The following is a 24,417-nucleotide window of genomic DNA, read 5'->3' as shown; positions in this document are numbered from 1 at the left end:
GCGAGCTCTGATCGTGCCAGGCGATCCTGTTGCAGCTTGTTCCGGACTCGCTTGAAGGTGTCCGGGGGCTGTGACACTGAATGAGTGGTCTTCCTGAATAGGCTGCTTTGTGCCTCTGCTGCAAGGGCCGCACTGTGCTCTTCCGTACGGAGCGAGCGTTCTATGTTTCCATTTACTGTTATAACCCCGCGAGGTCCTGGCATCTTGAGCTTGAGGTATGCGTAATGCGGCACTGCATTGAATTTTGCAAATGTTGTCCGTCCGAGCAGTGCATGATAGCCACTGCGATACGGGACGATGTCGAAGATTAACTCTTCGCTTCGGAAGTTATCCGGTGATCTGAAGACCACTTCCAGTGTGATCGAGCATGTGCAATGGGCCTCTACAACTGGGATGACGCCTTTAAAGGTGGTTTTGCTGGGTTTGATTCTCGAGGGATCGATACCCATTTTTTGCACTGTATCCTGATAAAGCAGGTTTAGGCTGCTGCCGCCATCCATAAGGACTCGAGTGAGGTGAAATCCGTCAATGATGGGGTCTAGGACCAGTGCGGCGGATCTGCCATGACGGATGGTAGTGGGGTGGTCCCTGCGATCGAAGGTGATCAGACAGGCAGACCATGGGTTGAACTTTGGGGCGACGGGCTCCATCATGTAGACGTCCCTTAGTGCACGCTTCCGCTCCCTCTTGGGAATGTGGGTTGCGTATATCATGTTCACCGTCTTCACTTGTGGGGGAAACCCCTTATGTCCTCCTGTGTTCGGCGGCTGGGGCTCCTCCTCGTCATCGCTGTGCGGCCCCTTGTCCTTATTCTCGCCATTTAACTTGCCGACCTGCTTGAACACCCAACATTCTCTGTTGGTGTGATTGGCTGGCTTGTCGAGGGTGCCGTGGATTTGACACGAGGGATCCAGTATGCGATCCAGACTGGACGAAGCCGGAGTATTTCTTTTAAATGGCTTTTTCCACTGACCGGATCTAGAGCCTCTGAATCCGGCATTAACTGCCGTATCTTCGATGTTATCGCCGTTATTGCGATGCTTTGGTCTATTACGATGCTGCCTACCGTTAGCATCTTTGGTATCCGAGGTATCCGGATTCCTCGATGTGTTGTTTCTGCGAGCCAGCCAGCTGTCCTCGCTCGCGCAAAAGCGGGTCATGAGTGTCGTGAGGGCTGCCATAGATTTCAGTTTCTCCTGGCCGAGGTGGCGGGCGAGCCACTCGTCGTGGATGTTATGCTTGAAGCCGCTAGGTCCTCTGCATCCGAACAGTCTACAATTTGATTTTTCTTAGTTAGGAACCGTGTCCAGAATTGTCTGGCCGATTCCCCTGGCTGCTGGGTTATGTGGCTCAAGTCATCAGCATCCGGCGGCCGCACATAAGTGCCTTGGAAGTTGTCAAGAAATGCATCTTCCAGATCATCCCAACTTCCAACGGAATCTGCTGGCAAGCTATTCAGCCAATGCTGAGCTGGTCCTTTGAGTTTTAGTGGGAGGTACTTGATGGCATGTAGATCATCACCGCGAGCCATGTGGATGTGAAGGAGGAAATCTTCAATCCATACAGCGGGATCTTTTGTGCCATCGTATGATTCGATATTTACGGGTTTGAAACCCTCCGGGAATTCATGATTCATAACTTCATCAGTGAAGCATAGGGGGTGTGCAGCACCTCTGTGCCGGGCTATATCCCGACGTAGTTCGTATGAGTCTTGTCTGATGTATTCGGCCCGGCCGGATTTACTCTTGGTGTATCCGACGCGACGATCATCGTCCCGTGTGGGTGCACGTGCCCGTGTCCCTTATATTGACCTTGTGATTTTTGCCTTACTGTCCAAGATGTCTCGCAGGTCCTCTGTGTTGCCCCGGGCCTTAGTATTTTTGATTGAGTGGCGACGGGGTGCGGTCTGATGTTTAGGCTGAAACGCCTCCCTGGCTCGGCTGCGTAGTGTCCGGTCAGCGGCATCGTACACTGGTGAATGAGGTTTCAATGCTTCCTCCTCGAGGTGAGGTAGTAACATGCGTTTTGGGTAACTCTTGGACGGGCGCTCGAGTTCATGCTCCTTGGCCGCAAGGACTTCGGTCCACCTGTCTGCTAGCAAGTCTTGATCAGCTTGAAGCTGTTGTTGTTTCTTCTTTAGGCTATTTGCCGTGGCCATAAGCCGGCGTTTGAAGCGCTCTTGCTCGACGGGGTCATCAGGCATGATAAACTCGTCATCACCGAGGCTCGCCTCATCTTCGGAGAGAGGCATGTAATTGTCCTCCTCCGGTTCTCCATCTTCTGCCTGCTCTGGAGGGATAGTTTGTTCGTCCTCTAGCTCTGCACCGTGCTGGAGGGGATTGTTGTTGTTGTCTTCGGCGCTATCCGGAGTGTTATTATATCCTATGTCGGTATCACTGCTCTTGCTGTGGCGGGACTTAGAGCGGCGCCGTTGACGTCAGCGCTTGGGTTGCTTCTTGGAGGGGTCATCCTCCGTTGTATCGTCGCCATTGGCTTCTTTGGGGGTGTCCACCATGTATATATCATATGATGAGGTGGCGGTCCAGTGCCATGAGGGCGGTGGATCCTGTTCGTCTCCGGCTTCATCGTCCATACCGTCGAAGTCTTCGGAGCCGAAGTCGAGCATGTCGGTTAAGTCGTCGACAGTGGCTACTAAGTGGGTGGTGGGTGGGCAGTGAATTTCTTCGTCGTCCGCATCCCATTCTAGCCGGACATAGTTCGGCCAAGGTTCTCCTGACAGGGAGAGAGACCTTAATGAATTTAGCACATCTCCGAAAGGTGAGTGCTGAAAGATATCCGCGGAGGTGAACTCCATGATCGGCGCCCACTCGGATTCGACGGGCACGGATATGAGCGGCTCGGAATCCGTGGCCGGAGATGAATCCAGTGGTTCGGCGACACGGCTCTCGTAAGGAGTGAAGTCAGTATCCGGCTCTAACGCCACTGAGAGTGCGGCCTCCATGGCGGGGTCCATCCCTCCGCTCTCGGATGGAGCGACTTGCTCCGGATTGATGGATGGAGTAGTTGCGGATGCGATCTCCCGAACATTGTCCGACGGCAGAGTTATGTCATGCTCGTCACGACTGTACGGCACGTCCGACATGGGCCCGAATCCGTCGAAGATCAAGTCTCCGCGGATGCCGGCCGTGTAGTTCAAGTTTCCGAATCTGACCTGATGGTCAGGGGCGTAGCTCTCAATCTGCTCCAGAAGGCCAAGAGAATTGGCCCGCAGTGCAAAGCCGCCGAATATGAAGATCTGTCCGGGGAGGAAAGCCTCGCCCTGGACCGCATCGCTAGCGATGATCGAAGGAGCCATCAAGCCTTATGGTGACGACAAAGTGGAACTCTCAATGAAAGCACCAATGTCGACGTCAAAACCGGCGGATCTCGGGTAGGGGGTCCTGAACTGTGCGTCTAAGGCGGATGGTAACAGGAGGCAGGGGACATGATGTTTACCCAGGTTCGGGCCCTCTTGATGGAGGTAATACCCTACGTCCTGCTTGATTGTTCTTGATGATATGAGTATTACAAGAGTTGATCTACCATGAGATTAGAGAGGCTAAACCCTAAAAGCTAGCCTATGGTATGATTGTCTATTGTCCTATGGACTAAAACCCTCCGGTTTATATAGACACTGGAGTGGGCTAGGGTTACACAAGGTCGGTTACAAAGGAGGAGATATACATATCCGTATTGCCTAGCTTGCCTTCCACGCCAAGTAGAGTCCCCTCCGGACACGGGACGAAGTCTTCAATCTCGTATCTTCATAGTCCAACAGTCCGGCCAAAGGATATAGTCCGGCTATCCGGAGACCCCCTAATCCAGGACTCCCTCAATGGGCACCGGAGGTGGGCTGAGGAGGCCACAACCAACCAGGGCGCGCCAGGCGGGCCTGGCGTGCCCAGGTGGGTTGTGCCCACCTGGTGGCCCCCTCTGGTGTTTATTGGCTCTAGTATTTCTTAAATAATCCATAAAAATTCTCCGTAAAGTTTTAGCTCATTTGGAGTTGTGCAGAATAGGTGGCTTGATGTAGCTTTTCCAGGTCCAGATTTCCAGCTGTCGGAATTCTCCCTCTTGGTGTGTTCCTTCCAAATTATGAGAGAAAAGGCATTATTACTCCAAAAAGCATTATTATGGATAAAAACATTATAAATAACAGTAAGAAAACATGATGCAAAATGGACGTATGAACTCCCCCAAGCTTAGACCTCGCTTGTCCTCAAGCGAAAACCGAAATCGAAAAACATGTCCACATGCTTTTAGAGAGAAGTGTCGATAAAAACAAAATACAGACATAGAAGCATCATGTTGACTATTATAACAACAACAAAATTAAACATAGGACTTTTATCATAGAACTTTTATCATATACTTCTCATGAATAAGTAATAGTTCATCACACAATCGAAGTATAAAGCAAAAACTCTATTAGAAACCGAAAAACTATGTTCTCAGTCAACTTTGCAACTACAATTCATCATCTTTTCAGGAAGGGTCACATGTCGGAGCCTTTAGGCAAGTCCACATACTCAACCATCATATAGTCTTCTATGATTGCTAACACTCACCTCGTACCCATGAACAAAATGTCTCAATCGAACACATAGAAAGATAGGGGCTTATTGTTTCACCTCCCAACATACTCACCTCAAGGGTGATGTCAACAATAATAACTCATGCTATCTATATTCAACTGGACATATGTGCCTAGATCTTTCCTCACCACATGATGCTTGCCAAAAGAGAAAAATAAAAGGAATAGAGAGAGAAAAATCGACTCTTTGCATAAAAGTAAAACATAGGCCCTTCGCAGAGGGAAGCAGAGGTTGCCATGCGCTTATTTGTTTGTATGCTCAATCCCTTAGTGCAAGAGAACGTCACATTGTATTGCCCCTTAAGATGACAGCCTTTATTATCCAGTCTGTCGCTTTTATTATTTGTCATCCAAGTTCGTACAACGCTCAATCTTCTCTTACACTAAATGATCTCACACTTTTAGAAGAAATTTTTATTGCCTTTTTGCATCGATGACAACTTACTTGAGGGATCTTGCTCAATCCCTAGGTAGGTATGGTGGACACTTGAAAAACATTTGGGTTTATGGGTTTTTGGATGCACAAGTAGTATCTCTACTTAGTACGGAATTTTTGGCTAGCAAAGATAGGGGCAAATACCACATGTTAAAGGATCTATGACAATATGACTTCTATGTAAATATACACAAACATAAATCATTAAGTTGTCTTTCTTGTCTAGCGTCAACAATTTTGGCATATAATATTTTGATGAGGGCTCACAAGCACAAAATATTTCTAGGATAGTATATCTATATGTGAATCTTCTCTTCCCTTATTAATTCTTTCATGAGTTGCATCATTTACTAATGCTATGTTTGTCAATCTCTAATAAAATTTTCTACTTATACTTTTCCTTATGTGGTGTCATCACCTACCATAGGATTAGTATATAATCTTTTCATTATTTATGTCCTTTCTCTATTTCTTTATTTCTTTTCTTTATTTGCAACATGAAAGTAGAGAAAGCAAAAACTCAAACTAACATTATTATATAACTTGCACACGATTACAAGGATAGATCACTAAGCAAACTCTTAAAGAAGAAAGGATCGAACTAAACTTTATTTCATCTAAAAGCAAATGATCAAACTAAAATAAGTAAAAGCAAAAGGATAGTGGGATGATACGATACCTGGGCACCTCCCCCAAGCTTAGCGGGAGCCAAGGGGAGTGACCATACCCGATACTCAATTCTCCTTTGGTAGTGGAGAAGATGGTGGTGGTAATGAAGGAGAGATTTTGTCCTCGGATTTCCATGGCAGTGGCCCACCATCATAAGAGGAGGAGTGAGTCTCACAAGTCCTGCAACCAGCAGCCAAACTCATACCTTTAAACCTCGCCTCATATTCAAAGACTTGGTTTTGAAGATCATAGATCTGGCTTTGGAGAAAGTTGATTTGCTCATTGAGGGTGAAGATGATGTCCTTCATGGGCTTGCCATCCACCTTGAGATCACGGGAAAGGTCCGTGATCATGAGGTGATTGGCATTGAGCCCACACTCCACCATCCCCTTGCACCGAAAGACATCTTGCTCCACAGCTTCAAGCCTGGCCTCCACGGTTCCCGTCCCCTTGGGGCAGGACACATCGCAGAGGTGAAGCACCCCCTCATGCATCTGGATGACCTGAGGGTGTTGCACTACTTCCCGCAAATATGGGTTGATGACGTTCTTGAAGAACTTGTCCTTCGAGGAGCTTTAAGAGGCCATGATAGATGGGATCTGACAGAAAACAGCAAGCAAAAAGAGAACACATGATTTCTCCGCGATACGGTGATCAAAAGGTTCGGGAAGTATATATAGATTTTTTATCTTGGAGGACAAGCATACAGTAGAAAAACGGAGTACGAAAGGTGTCCCAGGTGGGCACAATCCACCTAGGCGCCAGGCTTGTCTTGTGCCCACCAGGAGATGCTTTCTTGAAGTCTCTTTATTTCCAAAATTTTGAAATATTTCAAAACTGATAAAAAAATATTTTTGCGGATTTTTCGGAGTCTGTTTACATACCGTTTCACGTACCTCTTTATTTTCACAATTCTAGAGTGTTTCATAAGGACACTTTTATGTGCTCTTCCGATGTCAAAGTTTGGATAATATTACTTTCAACATTAATAGGCATACCTGAGATATAATGCTTTATTCATTGTCCATTGACAACCTTCGGGTTAGTACCTTTGGAATTATTTATTTTGATGGCACCAGACCGGTAAACCTCCTCAATGACATATGGGCCTTCCCATTTTGAGAGGAGCTTTCCTGCAAAAAATCTAAGACGAGAGTTGTACAAAAGAACATATTCTTCGACTTTAAACTCACGCTTTTGGATTCTTTTGTCATGCCATCTTTTAACTTTCTCTTTGAATAACTTTGCATTTTCCTAAGCTTGGGTTCTCCATTCATCTAAGGAGCTTATATCAAATAACCTATTTTCACCAGCATGTTTGAAATCATAGTTGATTTCTTTAACTGCCCAATATGCTTTATGTTCTAACTCAAGAGGCAAATGACAAGCTTTTCCATAAACCATTTTATAAGGAGACATACCCATAGGATTTTTATAAGCTCTTCTATAAGCCCAAAGTGCATCATCTAATTTCTTAGACCAATTCTTCCTGGACCTATTGACAGTCTTTTGCAAAACTAATTTTATTTCTCTATTGCTAAGCTCAACTTGACCACTAGACTGAGGATGATAGGGTGATGCAATTCTATGGTTAACATCATACTTAGCAAGCATCTTACTGAAAGCACCATGAATAAAGTGTGAACCACCATCAATCATTAAATATCTAGGGACTCCAAACCTTGGGAAAATAACTTCCTTAAGCATTTTAATAGAGGTGGTGTCATCAACACTACTGGTTGGAATGGCTTCTACCCATTTAGTAACATATATCCCTAATAATAAAGCACGGATTGACTCCGTGGGTTCACCGTCACAATACGCTTTCTTTCTGTGAATTTACATTTTCAGTTTAAATTTAAAACATATATCCAAGGTGGTACTAATCTATCGCGGGAGCCAAGGATCGATCGCTAGCTCCCCACGCATGATTGACAACCAGATGGGCCTTTGCTACTAGATGGGCCGGCCATACTGTGTCCAACTTTACGTTTCACTTGTGTCCATGCCCAAAATATGCCGCCGGCCCCGACTCCTCCAACGCTCTCCGCCATGGCCGAGGATACCGTACACGAGCAAGGAGGCGGGTGTGATAGTGCGGTAATTGGCGCCTCCCAGCAGCAGAGAGCGAGAGAGATTTAGTAGCTGACCATCACGCTGAGGGATGCAAGCAGCAACGGCACCCAGGTGCCCATGATGGTGAGTGGGATGAGAAAGGGGCTACAAAAGCGTCGGAGTTGGAGGCGCGGTGGCTAGGAAAAGAGCCAGCAGGAGACGGCGAGGCTCGCCGGAGGACGTGCGCGGCGGCGCGGTCGCGTGTGAGGCGGCCGGCTGCAGGGGCGTGCAGGCGGCGCTCGGGCACTGGCGACGCCATGGTCTACTGGCGAGGCAGGCCGCGGGCGAGCACATACATGAAGGCCGCGGGGGCACGCTGTCCGGGCTAGAGGGGAGGCGCGAAGGAGGCGGTCGTCGCCGGTGGCGGGGCCGGATGCATCAGGTGCGCCCGCTTGCCTGCAGTCAACGCAGATAGACATAGCGGCCATCCATGGCAACGAGCGGCTCCGGGGGCGGCGACGGGGTTGGGTGGTTCAAGCGGCCGCTTCTACAACTACATGGGAGACGTCCAGGAGTGATTTAGTAGGATGTGGACCCTAAACTATGGAAAACAAGCATCCGATGGAGAAGTGTTGTTCTGAAAAATGGGTTCATAACTTCATATGCTAAACTGAAACCATGCATATTTGAATAGCAGGATTAGAGGTTTTTTTATTCAGAATCTAGAGTTTGTCCGACATTGCATCATCAAGTAAAAGATTGTAGTTTGTATCCCTCATGTCTGCTGCACTTGCAGGGTCAGAGTTGGTAGCCATCCCCTGGACAAGGCGCTTTAGGGCGTGTTGGCGTGCTTGAGTAGACGAAACACTGATGTTAGCTGCAAGGTGGAGAAGGAATACGCCATGGATGGATTTTGGTAGCTCTGATGACAACAGTTTCAACTTAGTAAGTCATATGCTGATATTCATATGACTGTGATCTCGGAAATAAAAGTTCACAGGAAAGGAACAGAAACCTTCACTGAACATAGAGCTGCGTTGTATCTGTACCGAGAAAAGTTTGTAGAGTATGAAAATATGTTTTGAGACAAAAGAAAATTATGATTATTAGTCATAGCAGTTGTAGGAACAGATGAAAATTGTATTGCCGGTTTTAGCAGGCATCCTAGTGCTCACATGCTTATCCATTGTGATATGGGTTCGCAGGTCCAAAGGCACAACATACTATGATCATGCATATGTGACATAAACCAATTCTACATTATGCAGCTCACAAACACTGCAAAATTACTAGGGCCAGGAGATTTGTGCACTTATGAAGGTTTTTGGACACGAAGCCCCACTCAAGGTTTTGAATTTTCACTATTAAGCTTCAAAGATGGTACATCTATTAACCTGTACTCATATTAGGCCAACGTTATCCAATATTGCTCGGGGATTTGCCCTTTTTTTACAAATCATAATCAGTCTGTAACCTGGGCGTGTACGAAATTTGTCTGCAGTTTTTTCTGTTTAATTTGGGCGTCCAATCTTTGTAAGCTGGGTGTTAGTTGTACTTTATATTAGGCATTACCTGTACTTTATCATACGGAAACCAATATTAAATGAAAACTATTTGATTCAATGTTTGCCAGTCCGTGTTTAATTCTCTGTTTGCTCCGTTTGATTCAAATCCATGAATAAGTAAGTTCTTTTTCTCCCTGTTTGATTCAAGTATGAAATATTCATAGATGCTACACTTCAGTCAGTAAATGAACAAAAAACTAGGACTGATCTTTTAGTTGGTTTTGTGTCAACGAGTAAATCTGTGCTCGAGATTACAATTACTTTGAATAGAGAAATTAAGAAAAACATGTGGAATCATCACCACCCCTTAACCGATCTGGTGGCGGGATGTAGAAATTCAATCTACTTGGTGGAGAGGTTCTGGCATGTGATGTCGTCCAACTAATAGCCGTTATATGCCTTCCATTGTGTTTTAATTTTTTCTCTTGCATTGCCTGGACTACCTGATAGAAGCTCCTATCAGCTAATATTACAACCAGAGCGGCAGACATGTCCATGTTCGGTGCTGCCAGCAGCAAGAAATACAGGGTACGTTTTGTAAGTGCTAACATAGTAAATTAATAGGATTTATTAAAAAAAATTGTATTAAGGAGTTCTATTCTTTTGCTTCATGCAAAGATTATTGTACTATTAATTAGTCTATAGTGGAAAAGTCAAAGAGTATCATACTCAGGGTCAGTTAAGTAGTTGAAATATTTGTAACCACACACTAACCTGAAAGTTAGGCATACTGATTAAGCTTGATTGGTTTTTAAGGCAGTTCAAAGGGATATCTTCCTAGGTAGTCAAATGTACAATGCACAATATAAAAATGTTGTTATGTTTCTCATCTCCTCCCAATTGCACAATCATTCTTTGTTATTAATTTCACCACAACAGAATTATTATAATAGTTTGCATCTTCATGATTTTATATATTTACTTGTGTGGTTACTATGGTTAACAAAGTAATTTGCTAGATGCGCTTAGAAATATTAGTGTTATATATGGTGTGTGACTTGCATGGTTTAATTTGCTACATTTTCGTTACTACCAAACTTAGACATATGTACATGTTCATTGAGGTATGGTCATTATCGAATTTGAAATTATCAAATACGCGGAAGGTATGGTTCAACCGCTGAGGTGTATCCCTAGCAGGATCTTCCTAGGTAGTCAAATGTACAACGTATAAAAAATTGAAGGGCGAAATTAAAGGAAAGTGGCATGAACCACAAACCTTGGTAAGATCGGAAGGTGAAGATTTTGTTGGAGAAACGAAAGGGAGGGGCTGAAATTAAAGGACTATGGCATATTAAACCACAAACCTCGATAAGATTGGAAGGAGAAGATGGAAGATGGAAGTGGCAACATGAATGAGTCGCTTGATGCATAAGAAGATTTTGTTCTCCCGTTGCAACGCACGGGCTTTTTTGCTAGTAATAAAAACAACCAAAATATGTGTATACCCATTAGAGGAAGGAGAAGGTCCCATGTAATCAAATCCCCAAACATCAAATGGTTCAACAGCAAGTGAATAATTCATAGACATTTCTTGACGCTTATCGATATTACCAATTCTTTGACATTCATCAAAAGATAAGACGAACTTACAGGCATCCTTGAAGAGAGTAGGCCAATAAAATCCAGATTGCAATACCTTATGAGCAGTTCTATCTCCAGCATGATACCCTCCGTAAGCCTCGGAGTGACATTTCCATAGGATTTTTCCCTATTCATGCTCAGGTAAATAACGTTTAATAATACCATCTACTCCTTCTTTATAAAGATGTGGGTCATCCCAAAAGTAATGTCTTAAATCATAGAAGAATTTTTTCTTTTGCTGGTATGTAAAGCTAGGTGGTAAATATTTTGCAACAATGTAATTAGCATAGTCAGCATACCAAGGAGTACCATTAGCAACATTTATTGCAGCTCACTGCTCATCAGGAAAACCATCATCAATACGTAGTGGGTCATCAAGCACATTTTCAAGCCTAGACAAATTATCAGCTACGGGGTTCTCAGCTCCTTTTCTATCAATGATATGTAAATCAAATTCTTGTAACAAGAGAACCCAATGAATAAGTCTAGGTTTAGCATCTTTCTTTTCCATAAAATATTTAATAGCAGCATGGTCTGTGTGAACAGTTACTTTGGAATCAACAATATAAGGTCTAAATTTATCACAAGCAAACACTACTACTAAGAATTCTTTTTCAGTAGTAGCATAATTTCTTCGAGCACTGTCTAGATTTTTACTAGCATAATGAATAACATTCAATTTCTTATCAACTCTTTGTCCTAGAACAACACAAACAGCATAATCACTAGCATCACACATAATTTCAAAAGGCAAGTTCCAATCAGGTGGTTGAACAATAGGTGCAGATATTAAGGCTTTCTTGATTGTTTCAAAGCCTTCTAAACAATCATCATAAAAACAAAAGGAATATCCTTTTGCAAAAGATTAGTAAGATGCCTAGAAATTTTAGAAAAGTCTTCAATAAATCTCCTAAAGAAACCAGCATGACCTAGGAAACTACGAATACCTTTGATATCCTTAGGACATGCATTTTCTCAATTGCATCAGCCTTAGCTTGGTCCACTTCAATACCTCTTTCAGAAATTTTATGACCCAAGACAATGCCTTCATTAACCATAAAGTGGCACTTCTCCCAATTCAAGACAAGATTTGTTTGTTCACATCTCTGCAAAACTCATTCAAGATTGCTTAAACAATCATCAAAAGACTTCCCATAAACGGAAAAGTCATCCATGAAAACCTCAGAATTTTTTTTCACAAAAGTCGGAGAATATAGTAGTCATACATCTTTGAAAGGTAGCAGGTTGATACATCTCCAGCGTATCTATAATTTTATATTGTTCCATACTATTATATTATCCATCTAGGATGTTTTATATGCATTTATATGCTATTTTATATGATTATTGGGACTAACCTATTAACCTAGAGCCCAGTGTCAGTTTATGTTTTTTCCTTGTTTTTGAGTATTGCAAAAAAGGAAAACCAAACGGAGTCCAATTGACCTGAAAATTCACGGAGATAATTTTTGGACCAGAAGAAGCCCAGGGAGTACCGGAGATGGGCCAGAAGAGTCCTGAGGCACCCACGAGGGTGCGGGGTGCGCCCCCCTACCTCGTGGCTGCCTCGGGGACCCCCCCTCACTTGTTCCTGACTCCAACACCTCTTATATATACCCAAACTTCCAGAAAGAAACCTAGATCGGGAGTTCCGCCGCCGCAAGCCTGCTTAGCCACCGAAAACCAATCTAGACCCGTTCTGGCACCCAGCCGGAGGGGGAAATCCCTCTCCCATGGCCATCTTCGTCATCCCGGCGCTCTCCATGACGAGGAGGGAGTAGTTCACCCTCGGGGCTGAGGGTATGTACCAGTAGCTATGTGTTTGATCTCCCTCTCTCTCGTGTTCTTGATTCGCACGATCTTGATGTATCGCGAGCTTTGCTATTATAGTTGGATCATATGATGTTTCTCCCCCTCTACTCTCTTGTAATGGATTGAGTTTTCCCTTTGAACTTATCTTATTGGATTGAGTCTTTAAGGATTTGAGAACACTTGATGTATGTCTTGCATGTGCTTATATGTGGTGACAATGGGATATTCACGTGATCTACCTGATGTATGTTTTGGTGATCAACCCGCGGGTTCCGTGACCTCATGAACTTATGCATAGGGGTTGGCACACGTTTTCGTCTTGACTCTCCGGTAGAAACGTTGGGGCACTCTTTGAAGTTCTTTGTGTTGGTTGAATAGATGAATCTGAGATTGTGTGATACATATCGTATAATCATACCCACGGATACTTGAGGTGACATTGGAGTATCTAGGTGACATTAGGGTTTTGGTTAATTTGTATCTTAAGGTGTTATTCTAGTACGAACTCTAGGATAGATTGAACAGAAAGAATAGCTTCGTGTTATTTTACTACGGACTCTTGAATAGATCGATCAGAAAGGATAACTTTGAGGTGGTTTCATACCCTACAATAATCTCTTCGTTTGTTCTCTGTTATTAGTGACTTTGGAGTGACTCTTTGTTGCATGTTGAGGGATAGTTATATGATCCAATTATGTTATTATTGTTGAGAGAACTTGCACTAGTGAAAGTATGAATGCTAGGCCTTGTTTCCTAGCATTGCAATACCGTTTACGCTCACTTTTACCACTTGCTATCTTTCTGTTTTTATAATTTCAGATTACAAAAACTTTTATCTACTATCCATATTGCACTTGTATCACCATCTCTTCACCGAACTAGTGCACCTATACAATTTACCATTGTATTGGGTGTGTTGGGGATACAAGAGACTCTTTGTTATTTGGTTGCAGGGTTGTTTGAGAGAGAACATCTTCATCCTACGCCTCCCACGGATTGATAAACCTTAGGTCATCCACTTGAGGGAAATTTGCTACTGTCCTACAAACCTCTACACTTGGAGGCCCAACAATGTCTACAAGAAGATGGTTGTGTAGTAGAGTAGACATCACAAGTGCATTGCATAAACCAAAAGGCATACGTCTATAAGCATAAGTTCCAAAGGGACAAGTAAAAGTAGTCTTTTCCTGATCAGGTTGAGAAACAGGTATTTGTGAAAAGCTAGAATATCCATCTAGGAAACAAAAGTGTGTGTTCTTAGATAATCTTTCAAGCATTTGATCAATAAAAGGCAAAGGGTAATGATCTTTTCTAGTAGCTTTATTTAATTTTATAAAATTAATTACCATTCTATGGCCTGTAACAATTCTTTGTGGAGTGAGTTCATTATTATCATTAGGAACAATAGTAATACCTCCTTTCTTAGGGACACAATGAACATGACTTACCCATCTACTATCAGCTATAGGATAGATTATACCTGCTTCTAGAAGTTTTAATATTTCCGTTCTTACCACCTCTTTCATCTTTGGATTTAACCAACGTTGGTGATCAACAACAGGTTTAGCATCAGCCTCCATATTAATCTTGTGCTGACATATAGTGGGACTAATGCCCTTTAAATCATCAAGAGTATATCCAATAGCAGCTCAGTGCTTCCTTAGAACTTTCAATAATCTTTCTTCTTCATGTTCTGAAAGGTTAGCACTAACAATAACATGGTATATTTTCTTTTCATCAAGATAAGCATATTTCAAAGTGTCTGGCAATTGTTTTAATTCAAACACAGGATCACCTTTAGGTGGAGGAGGACCTCCCAGAGTTTCAATAGGCAAATTGTGTTTAAGCAGAGGACATTGTTCAAAGAAAACCTTATCTATTTCATTTCTTTCATGCATATGTAAATCATTTTCATGGTCTAGCAAATATTGTTCTAAAGGATCAGTAGGTGGAACAACAGTAGAAGCAAGACCCATTAATTCATCCTTACTAGGAAATTCTTTTTCATGATGATTTCTACTAAACTTGGAAAAATTAAACTCATGAGCCTCATCACCAAAGCTAACACCCACAGTCTATTTCTCGCAATCTATGTTAGCATTAACTGTGTTCAAAAAGGTCTACCAAAGATAATGGGACAGAAGTCATCTTGCGGGGTACCAAGAACAAGAAAATCAGTAGGATATTTTATTTTCCCACACAAGACTTCAAGATCTCTAATAATCCCACAAGGTGAGATGGTGTCTCTATTAGCAAGTTTAATAGTAACATCTATGTCTTCTAACTCAGTAGGTGCTATGTCTTTCATGATTTCTTCATATAAAGTGTTAGGAATAGCACTCACACTAGCACCCATGTCACATAAACCATGATAACAATGATCTCCTATTTTAACTGAAATAACAGGCATGCCAACAACATGTCTATGTTTATCTCTTTTATCAGGTTTAGCAATTCTAGCAGCTTCTTCACAGAAGTAAATAACATGCCCATCCATATATTCTTCCAAGAGATCTTTAACCATAGCAATGCTAGGTTCTACTTTAATTTGTTCATCAGGTTTAGGTGTTCTAACATAGCTTTTATTAACCACAGTTAAAACTTTAGCGTGCTCCTTTATTCTAACAGGAAAAGGAGGTTTCTCAATATAAGCAGAAGGAACAACTGGATCAACATTATAAAGTAGAGTTTCTTCTTTAACTGGTACTGGTTCTTTAATTTCTTCTTAAATAGGTGGGTGATATTTAAGCCACTTCTCCATGGGGAGTTCAACATGAGTAGCAAATGATTTACAAAAGGAGGCTACTATCTCAGAGTCAAGTCCATATTTAGTGCTAAACTTTTGAAAAGCATCGGTATCTATAAAAGATTTAACACAATCATACTTAAGTTTAATACCTAACTCTTTACATTCGTCGAGTTCCCAATCTTCAGACTTGGGTTTAATTCTTCCCAAAAGATCCCACCGGAATTCAATAGTCTTCTTCATAAATGAACCAGCACAAGAAGTATCAAGCATGGTTTGATCATTACGAGAAAGCCGAGCATAAAAATTCTGGATAATAATTTCTCTTTAGAGCTCATTATTGGGGCATGAATATAACATTTAATTAAGCCTCCCCCAAGCTAGAGCGATACTTTATCCTTCACGAGGCCAAAAATTTTATATATAATTCCGATCACGATGAACTAGATGCATAGGATAATTTTTTTGGTGAAACTCCAATTTCAAATGATTCCAAATCCATGATACAATATCATCACATAGCCTATACCATGCCAATGCTTTTCCCTTCAAAGAAAAAGGGAAAACATTTCTCATAACTTCATCCCTGGGTAAACATGCAAGCTTAAACAATCCACAAATTTGTTCCACATATATCAAGTGCATATCAGGATGTTCGGTTCCATCTCCCGCATAAGGATTAGCTAGCAGTTGTTTTATCATACCCGAAGGAATTTCATATTCAATATTTTCAATAGGTGCAGTAGGTTGAGGGGTAGCTAATTGTGGTTCCGGACGAGGTGAAGATACCCCGAGCAAACTCCTCAAAGGATTGTTTTCCATAGTAACAGGTGACGATAAATTTCAGCACACTATATAAATGTTTTCTTACCAAATTCCACTTACCAAAGGCGCTTCACTCCCCGGCAACGGCGCCAGGAAATAGCCTTGATGACCCACAAGTATAGGGGATCAATTGTAGCTCTTTTTGATAAGTAAGAGTGTCGAACCCAACAAGGAGCAGAAGGAAATGACAAGTAGTTTCCGGTAAGGTATTATCTGCAAGTGTTGAAATTGTAAGTAGTGAGTAGTTTGATAGCAAGATAATTTGTAACGAGCAAGAATGATAATAGTAACAAGTATGCAGCAAGGTAGCCCAATCCTTTTGAGGCAAAGGACAGCCAAAATGGTCTCTTATAATAAGCAAAGTGTTCTTGAGGGTACACGGGAATTTCATCTAGTCACTTTCATCATGTTGGTTTGATTTGTGTTCGCCACTTTGATAATTTGATATGTGGGTGGACCGGTGCTTAGGTGCCGCTCTTAATTGAACAAACCTCCTATTTATGATTAACCCTCCCACAAGCATCCGCAACTATGAGAAAAGTATTAAGAATAATTTCTAACCATAGCATTAAACTTTTGGATCCAATCGGTCCCTTACGGAATAGCGCATAAACTGGGGTTTAAGCTTCTGTCACTCTCGCAACCCACCATATAATTGCTACTCCACAATGCATTCCCTTAGGCCCAAATATGGTGAAGTGTCATGTAGTCGACGTTCACATGAGACCACTAAGGGAATAACAACATACATACTATCAAAATATCAAACACATATCAAGTTCACATGATTACTTGCAACATGATTTCTTCCGTGACCTCAAGAACAAAAGTAACTACTCACAAATGATAAACATGTTCATGATCAGAGGAGTATTAAATAGCATAATGGATCTGAACATATAATCTTCCACCAAATAAACCATATAGTAATCAACTAGAAGATGTAATCAACACTACTAGTCACCCACAAGTACCAATCTATAGTTCCGGTAACAAGATTGAACACAAGAGATGAACTAGGGTTTGAGAGGAGATGGTGCTGTTGAAGATGTTGATGGAGATTTCCCTCCCCAAGAAGGGAGAGTTGTTGGTGACGATGATGACGATGAGTTCCCCCTCCGGGAGGGAAGTTCCCCCGGCGGAATCGCTCCGCCGGAGGGCAAAAGTGCTCCTGCCCAAGTTCCACCTCGAGGCAGCGACGCTTTGTCCCGAAAGTCCTCTCCTGATTTTTTTCTAGGGCAAAATGACTTATATACTAGAAGATGGGCACCGGAGGTGGGTCGAGGAGGCCACAACCCACCAGGGCGCGCCTGGGGGGCCTGGCGCGCCCAGGTGGGTTGTGCCCACCTGGTGGCCCCCCTCTGGTGTTTATTGGCTCTGGTATTTCTTAAATAATCCATAAAAATTCTCCGTAAAGTTTCAACTCATTTGGAGTTGTGCAGAATAGGTGGCCTGGCATAGCTTTTCTAGGACCAGATTTCTTGCTGCCGGAATTCTCCCTCTTGGTGTTCCTTCCAAATTATGAGAGAAAAGGCATTAGAATTACTCCAAAAAGCATTATTATGGATAAAACATTATAAATAACAGCAAGAAAATATGATGCAAAATGGACGTATCAATTACCCAGTTAGAGTATGTGTTGTACTCTTTAGGGAGCTCAACTTCTATCCATTCGGCGATAAAGTCGGCCAACACCTGAGATTTAATTGATCGGCGTGGCTTGTGTGTTATTTCAAATGGCAAGAGCTCGATTGCCTATTTGGCAATGCGGCCGGTGGCATCCCGATTGTTTATGATGTCATTGAGTGGAACTTCGGAACCACCGTGATCGAACACTCTTGAAAGTAGGGCCGCAGCTTCCGGGATGCCATGAAGACCGCATACGCTATCTTTTGATAGTGTGGGTATCGAGATTTGCATGGTGTTAGAACCGTCGATACATAGTACACTAGTTTCTGGAGAGGGAATTTATGTCCCTCCTCCCATGGTTCGACGACGAGTACCGCACTTACTACCTGGTGAGTCATAGATATGTAGAGCAACATGGGTTCACCAACACTTAGTGCGGCGAGGATTGGGTTGCTTGCTAACAAAGCTTTTATTTCTTCCAATCCGTTTGTATCCGCGTTCGTCCACTCGAAGTGGCCGGTGTGTCGGAGTAGTCGATAAAGCGGTAGCGCCTTTTCTCCCAACCTGGAGATAAAGCGACTCAGGGGTGCCATGCACCCCGCTAATTTTTGGACTTGCTTTAAGTCTGTTGGCATTGCCAATTGTGACAAGGCTCAGATTTTTGTTGGTTCTCTTCAATTCCTCTATTGGAAACGATGAACCCAAGTAGTTTTCCGGCTAGGACGCCGAAGACATATTTTTTTGGATTGAGCCGTATGTCATATGTTCGGAGGTTGTCAAATGTGAGTCGTAGATTGTCCACCAATGATTCGACATGTTTAGTCTTGATTACAACATCATCTTCGTATGCCTCCGCTGTTTTGCCAATTTGCTTTTCCAGACATGTTTGAATCATGCATTGGTAAGTGGTACCAGCGTTTTTGAGCCCAAAAGGCATAGTGTTGAAGCAGAAAGGTCCATAGGGGGTAATGAATGCTATTGCAGCCTGGTCGGACTCCTTCGTTTTAATTTGATGGTATCTGGAGTATGCATCGAGGAAACACAATGAGTCGTGTCCTGCACTTGTGTCAATGATTTGGTCAATGCGGGGCAGTGGAAAGGGGTCCTTAGGGCAAGCCTTATTGAGGTCCTTGAAATCGACACAAAGGCGCCAGGATTTATCCTTCTTTGGCACCATGACCAAGTTTGCCAGCCAGTCCGGGTGTTTGATCTCTCTAATGAACCCAGCTTCAACTAGCTTGGCTAGCTCCTCCCCCATAGCTTGCCATTTGGGTTCGGAAAATCATCGTAGCATTTTCTTGACTGGTTTGAACCCCTTTATTATGTTGAGGTTGTGTTTGGTCAGTCTTCATGGGATTCCTGGCATATACAAAGGATGCCAGGCAAAGATGACCCAATTTTCACGTAGGAATGCTCGCAAGGTGGCGACGACCGTCAGATCCAGATGTGCTTTGATGGAGGCTGTTTTGTTAGGATCCGTCAGTTGCACTTGAAATTTAACTATTTCGTCTGTTGGTTTGAAAGAAGTGGACTTGGGCCTCTTATCGAGGATTACATCGTCCTTGTCCACTTTGGACCGCAGAGTGGTTAGCTCCTCGGCCGCGTGGGCCTTAGATAGTGCCTCGAGGGCCAAGGATGCAGTTTTGTTTTCGGCGCGAGTGCTATGTTCGAATCACTGGTAATGGTGATAACTCTGTTGGCCCCTAGCATTTTGAGCTTCATGTACCTGTAATGGGGTATTGCTTGAAAGCGTGTGAAGGCATCACGCCCCAACAGGGTTTGATATCCGCTGTTGAAAGGTGCTACATGGAAGAGTAACTCTTCGGACCTGTAGTTCCCCGGTGTGCCAAATACTACATCAAGTTTGATTTTCCCCGAGTATCGTGCTTCTCGACTGGGGATAATGCCTTGAAAGGTGGTACTGCATTGCTCGATGCAACTCTTGTCCATTTGCGTTTTATTGAGCGTGTCCTTGTATATGAGGTTTAGTCCGCTGCAGCTGTCCATGAGCACCTTAGTGAGCCTAAAACCATCCACAATTGGGTTTAAGACCAAGGCGGCAGGTGCTCGGACTGATCTGGCCCTTGGTTCGTCGTCAGCAGTAAAAGTTATTATCATATTGTTCCAAGGATTTATTGTGGCTACTTGGTTGACTTCGGCGAGGTCGCGGAGCGCCCTCTTGCACCGATTGTTTGAAGAAAATGTCTCGAAGACCATAAAGACATTGATATCGTCGTCTTCCGAAGAGTGCGTCTCCGGGGTGGTGTTGGTGTGGATGGCCTCGCTGCTCTTAGCCACTTGCCGGAGCACCCAACATGCCCGAAGGTCATGTATGGGTTCGGTATTCGGCGTAATGTGTATCTGATAGGGCTTGTCGAGCAGTTCGTCAAGGACAATTCTATGTCCTGTGAAGGATTTGATTCTCTTGTCAATGAGGTGATGATTGGGTTACCCGTAAGGGTGCATCCTTTTAGCCCGTCCGGTGGGCTGCATAAAGGCAGGAGGATCCCATCGGGTTGTCTGGGCTTTCCAAGCGCTTTCCATTACACGGTACTTCTGTACTATGTGTGCCAAATCTGCAAAGTACAGTATGCGGTGGGGGTTGAGGGCATTGAGGATTCCCTCGACCGTACAGTTGCGGCAAAAAACTGAAACTGCATTGTCGTCGTAGCAATCTTTAATCTTGTTTTTAACAAGAAGGAACCTGGCCCAGAAGTGATGGACCGTTTCCTGAGGCTGCTGTTGTACGTACATTAGGTCACATACGTCTGGAGGACCTTAATTGCTTGGGGAATATTTCTTGTAGTGGGCGGGCGGGTTAAAGTCCGAACCCTGACCCGCCATTGGATCTGGAGCTTGAAGAATCTCCGAGGTCACTAGTCCAGGATCCGGAGGGTCCTGGAGACTTTCGGGCTTGACATCTGATTCCATGTTCGGAGGACATACAATCTCTTCCCGAAGACGGGTATCCGACACATAGGGCTTGGAAATCCGAACATAGCTTGTTCTTAACTTGGGGGAGAAGTATCCTCGGCTTGCTCCTACACGACCGCTACCAGATGGGTGATCGGCGGGGACTTGATTTCCCTACGGCCTGGTTTAAGCCCAATCCGATCATAATCCGTTGCGACTCCCAGGGCAGCGATGCGATCTAGCAGTTCATTCAAGGATGAGACATCTGCCGGATCCATCTTCTCGGATTGTTCGAGGCTGATGCGGAGGTGATGGTTGGCAATCGCGGAGGCTTCCTTTGGCTTAACGTCCAAGCGGGCGCCACTGGTGAAGCCGCCAAGCTGGAGGACCTATCTTGGGCCAGGGCCCTTCCAGAGGTGATGTTGTCTGATAACCCACAAGTATAGGGGATCGTTTGTAGCCTTCTTCGATAAATAAGAGTGTCTAACCCAACAAGGAGCTAAAGGTAGAACAAATATTCCCTCAAGTTCTATCGACCACCGATACAACTCTAGGCACACTTGACATTTGCTTTACCTAAAACAAGTATGAAACTATTTTGTAGGAGTGATGCTAGAACTACTTTGCTAGAATAAAACTAGAAGTACTTTACAAGATAATAAAAGTTAGGTGTTTAGTAAAAGGGTTTGTGTCAACAAGAAAGTTATTTGTCCCTAGCAATCGATAACAAGTACCGGTAATCATTCTTGCAATTCTATATGAGGGAGAGGCATGAGCTAACATACTTTCTCTACTTGGATCATATGCACTTATGATTGGAACTCTAGCAAGCATCCGCGACTACTAAAGATCATTAAGGTCATGAAATCCAACCATAGCATTAAGTATCAAGTCCTCTTTATCCCATACGCCATAGCCCACCTACTCGGGTTTAAGCTTCTGTCACTATCGCAACCCACCATAAGTGAACCATGAACATATTGCAACACACTACAGCGGGGTCCCCTCACGTTTGCGCGAGAATGGAGGGCACCTAGGACAGCACCATAAATAAAATATACAATCATACCAACCAAGATCACGATTAACCCACAGGACAAAACGGATCTACTCAAACATCATTGGATAACCATAGATCATAGGGAAATAATATATGGAGTTGAGCACCATGTTTAAGTAGAGATTACAGTGGGGAGAAGAGGTGTTACACCGCTGCATGGAGGGCAAAGAGTTGGTGTTAACGGTAGCAATATTGTTGATGTAGATCGTCGTCCCGATCGTTGCCCCGGCGGCACTTCGGCGCCACCAAAAGCGAGGGGGAGAGAGCCCCCCTCGTTCTTCTTCTTCCTTGGCCTCCCCCTAGATGGGAGGAGAATTCCGCCTCTGGTCCATGGCCTCCATGGCGGCGGAGGGGTAGGAGCCCCTCCGAGACTGGATCTCCCTCTCTGTTCTCTTCTGTTTCGCGTTCCCCAGATCTGGCCAAAAACCGTTTCTTATATTTCGGGAGATCTGTAACTCCGATTGTGCTGAGATTTTAACATGATTTTTTCTGGATATAAGCTTCCTTGCGCCCGAAGTAGAGCTTCAACCAATGTTCAAGGAGGGCACAACCCACCACCACGCGCCAGGGGCCTCTGGCACGCCCCGGTGTCTTGTGGGCTGTGTGGGACTCCGTTTGCGGTGATTCCAACTCCCAAAAATCACATATATTCCAAAATAATTCTCCGTAAAATCTTATTGCATTTGGACTTCGTTTGATATGGATACTCTGCGATACAAAAAACATGCAGAAAACAGGAACTGGCACTGGGCACTGGATCAATAGGTTAGTCTAATAAATCATATAAAAAGTTGCCAAAAGTATGTAAAAGCTATATAATATTGGCATGAAACAATCAAAAATTATAGATACGACGGAGACGTATCACTGTCATTAATGACAAGGCGATCCATCAATCCTTCCATCGATGATACAGAGGAACTCTCAATGAAAGCACCAATGTCAGTGTCGAAACCGGCCGATCTTGGGTAGGGGGTCTGAACTGTGCGTCTGAGAATCGAGGATAACAGGAGACGAAGGAGACACAATGTTTACCCAGGTTCAGGCCCTCTTAATGGAGGTAAAACCCTACTTCCTGCTTGATTGACTTTGATGAGTATAGGGGTTACAAGAGTTGATCTACCTCGAGATCGTAATAGTTAAACCCTAGCTATCTAGCCTATATGAATTCTGATTGGCTCTATGGACTAAACCCTCCAGTTTATATAGACACCGGAGGGGACTAGGGTTGTACAAATTCGGCTTACAGATAAAGGAAGCTATACATCCGGACACCAAACTTGCCATCCACGCAAAGGAGAGTCCCATCCGGACATGGGGGAAGGCCTTCTACCTTATATATTCACGGCCCATCAGTCCGACCCATATCACACAACCCGGACACCCGAGGACCCCATAATCCAGAACTCCCTCAGTCGCCCCTCCCCCTTGTCTTATCACGGACCTGGACCATGCGGAGCACCGTTGGCGGCAGCGCCGCCTCCTCATCGCCAAGGAGGATGAGCGAGCCATGGCGGAGTGGCGCCGGCACCACCCGGAGGACGTCGCCAACGAGCGCGCCTTCTGGGCGGAGAGGAAGGCAAGGCGCCGCGCGGCGCGGGCGGACCGGCGTCGGCGGAAGGCACTAACCATATCGCAGTGCGATCTCGTCAACGCCGGTGGGAAGTCGTTCTTCACGCCCGACGATGAATGTTGGGAGGACGTGTGGATCTCTACCTCGAACAGCACTAGCGAGGGTGATGATGAGGACGACTCGGAGTAGTTCTAGTTGCACCGTAGTTTAATTTATGTAGTTGCACCGTAGTTCTTTTTATCTATCTATGCTATGAACTATGTAAATTATCTTTGTATCGTCTTTTATCTATGCTATGAACTTTGTAAAATATCTTTGTATCGTTTTTTATCTATGCTATGTGAACTATGTATGGTGAAATATCTATGCACGCGCGTTGCTGAAGCTATGAGCGCGCTGCATTTTACCGCGGCTGCTGGAGCCAGCGCTGCCCGCCGCGCCAAACCAGGCGATCGGCGCGCTGCAAACTAGTTTGTAGCGCGGCGCGCGTTGGGCGGTTGTTGGAGATGCTCTTAAGAAAAACCAAAAAAAATAGTTGTAGTTTAGTTTACTTACCATGTTTACTTAGTGGTACTATTAAAAGAAAACCCAAAAAGATTTATCATTCTTCTTTTGCTTATTGGGAGCTTTCCCGTGTAAATAGTTTTTCTCATTCTTGTTTTACTTTCTTCAGAAAAACAAAAACTCCAAAAACATTCAATGTGTTTCTTTGAAATTATTTTCTTTTGTTTGGGGGTCGAGAGGAGGAGAACATGATGAAAATGTTGAGTGGCTCTCATATGCATTATTGTTGATCTAACAAAGAGCCCATATTACCTTGTCTTCTCTTTTGAATGAATGTTTGCAGATTCCAGCTTAGTCAAATGCACGTGCACTATTATTATTATCCACACCGTTCAGTCATGCAAGTGAAAGGCAATAATGACGATATATGATGAAGTGATTGAGATGAGGAA

The 24,417-nt window shown here is 43.9% G+C and overlaps 1 protein-coding gene across 1 annotated transcript in view; it reads left to right on the top strand.

The window, feature by feature from the left end:
* LOC125547031 (uncharacterized) overlaps window positions 1–23,650 on the top strand; it is a 43,848-nt gene extending 20,198 nt beyond the window's left edge. Inside the window, exon 3 of the mRNA XM_087516954.1 lies at window positions 23,304–23,650. Within this exon, the coding sequence (XP_087373080.1) occupies window positions 23,304–23,650 (347 nt within the window). The remainder of the gene's footprint in view (window positions 1–23,303) is intronic.
* Window positions 23,651–24,417: the final 767 nt, after the last annotated feature.

Source organism: Triticum urartu, chromosome 3A, assembly GCF_056163025.1.
Source record: "Triticum urartu cultivar PI428250 chromosome 3A, HENAU_Tu73, whole genome shotgun sequence".
Classification (NCBI taxonomy): domain Eukaryota; kingdom Viridiplantae; phylum Streptophyta; class Magnoliopsida; order Poales; family Poaceae; genus Triticum; species Triticum urartu.
Note: the sequence above shows the minus strand (reverse complement) of the source record. Positions and strands in the feature narration are given on the sequence as shown.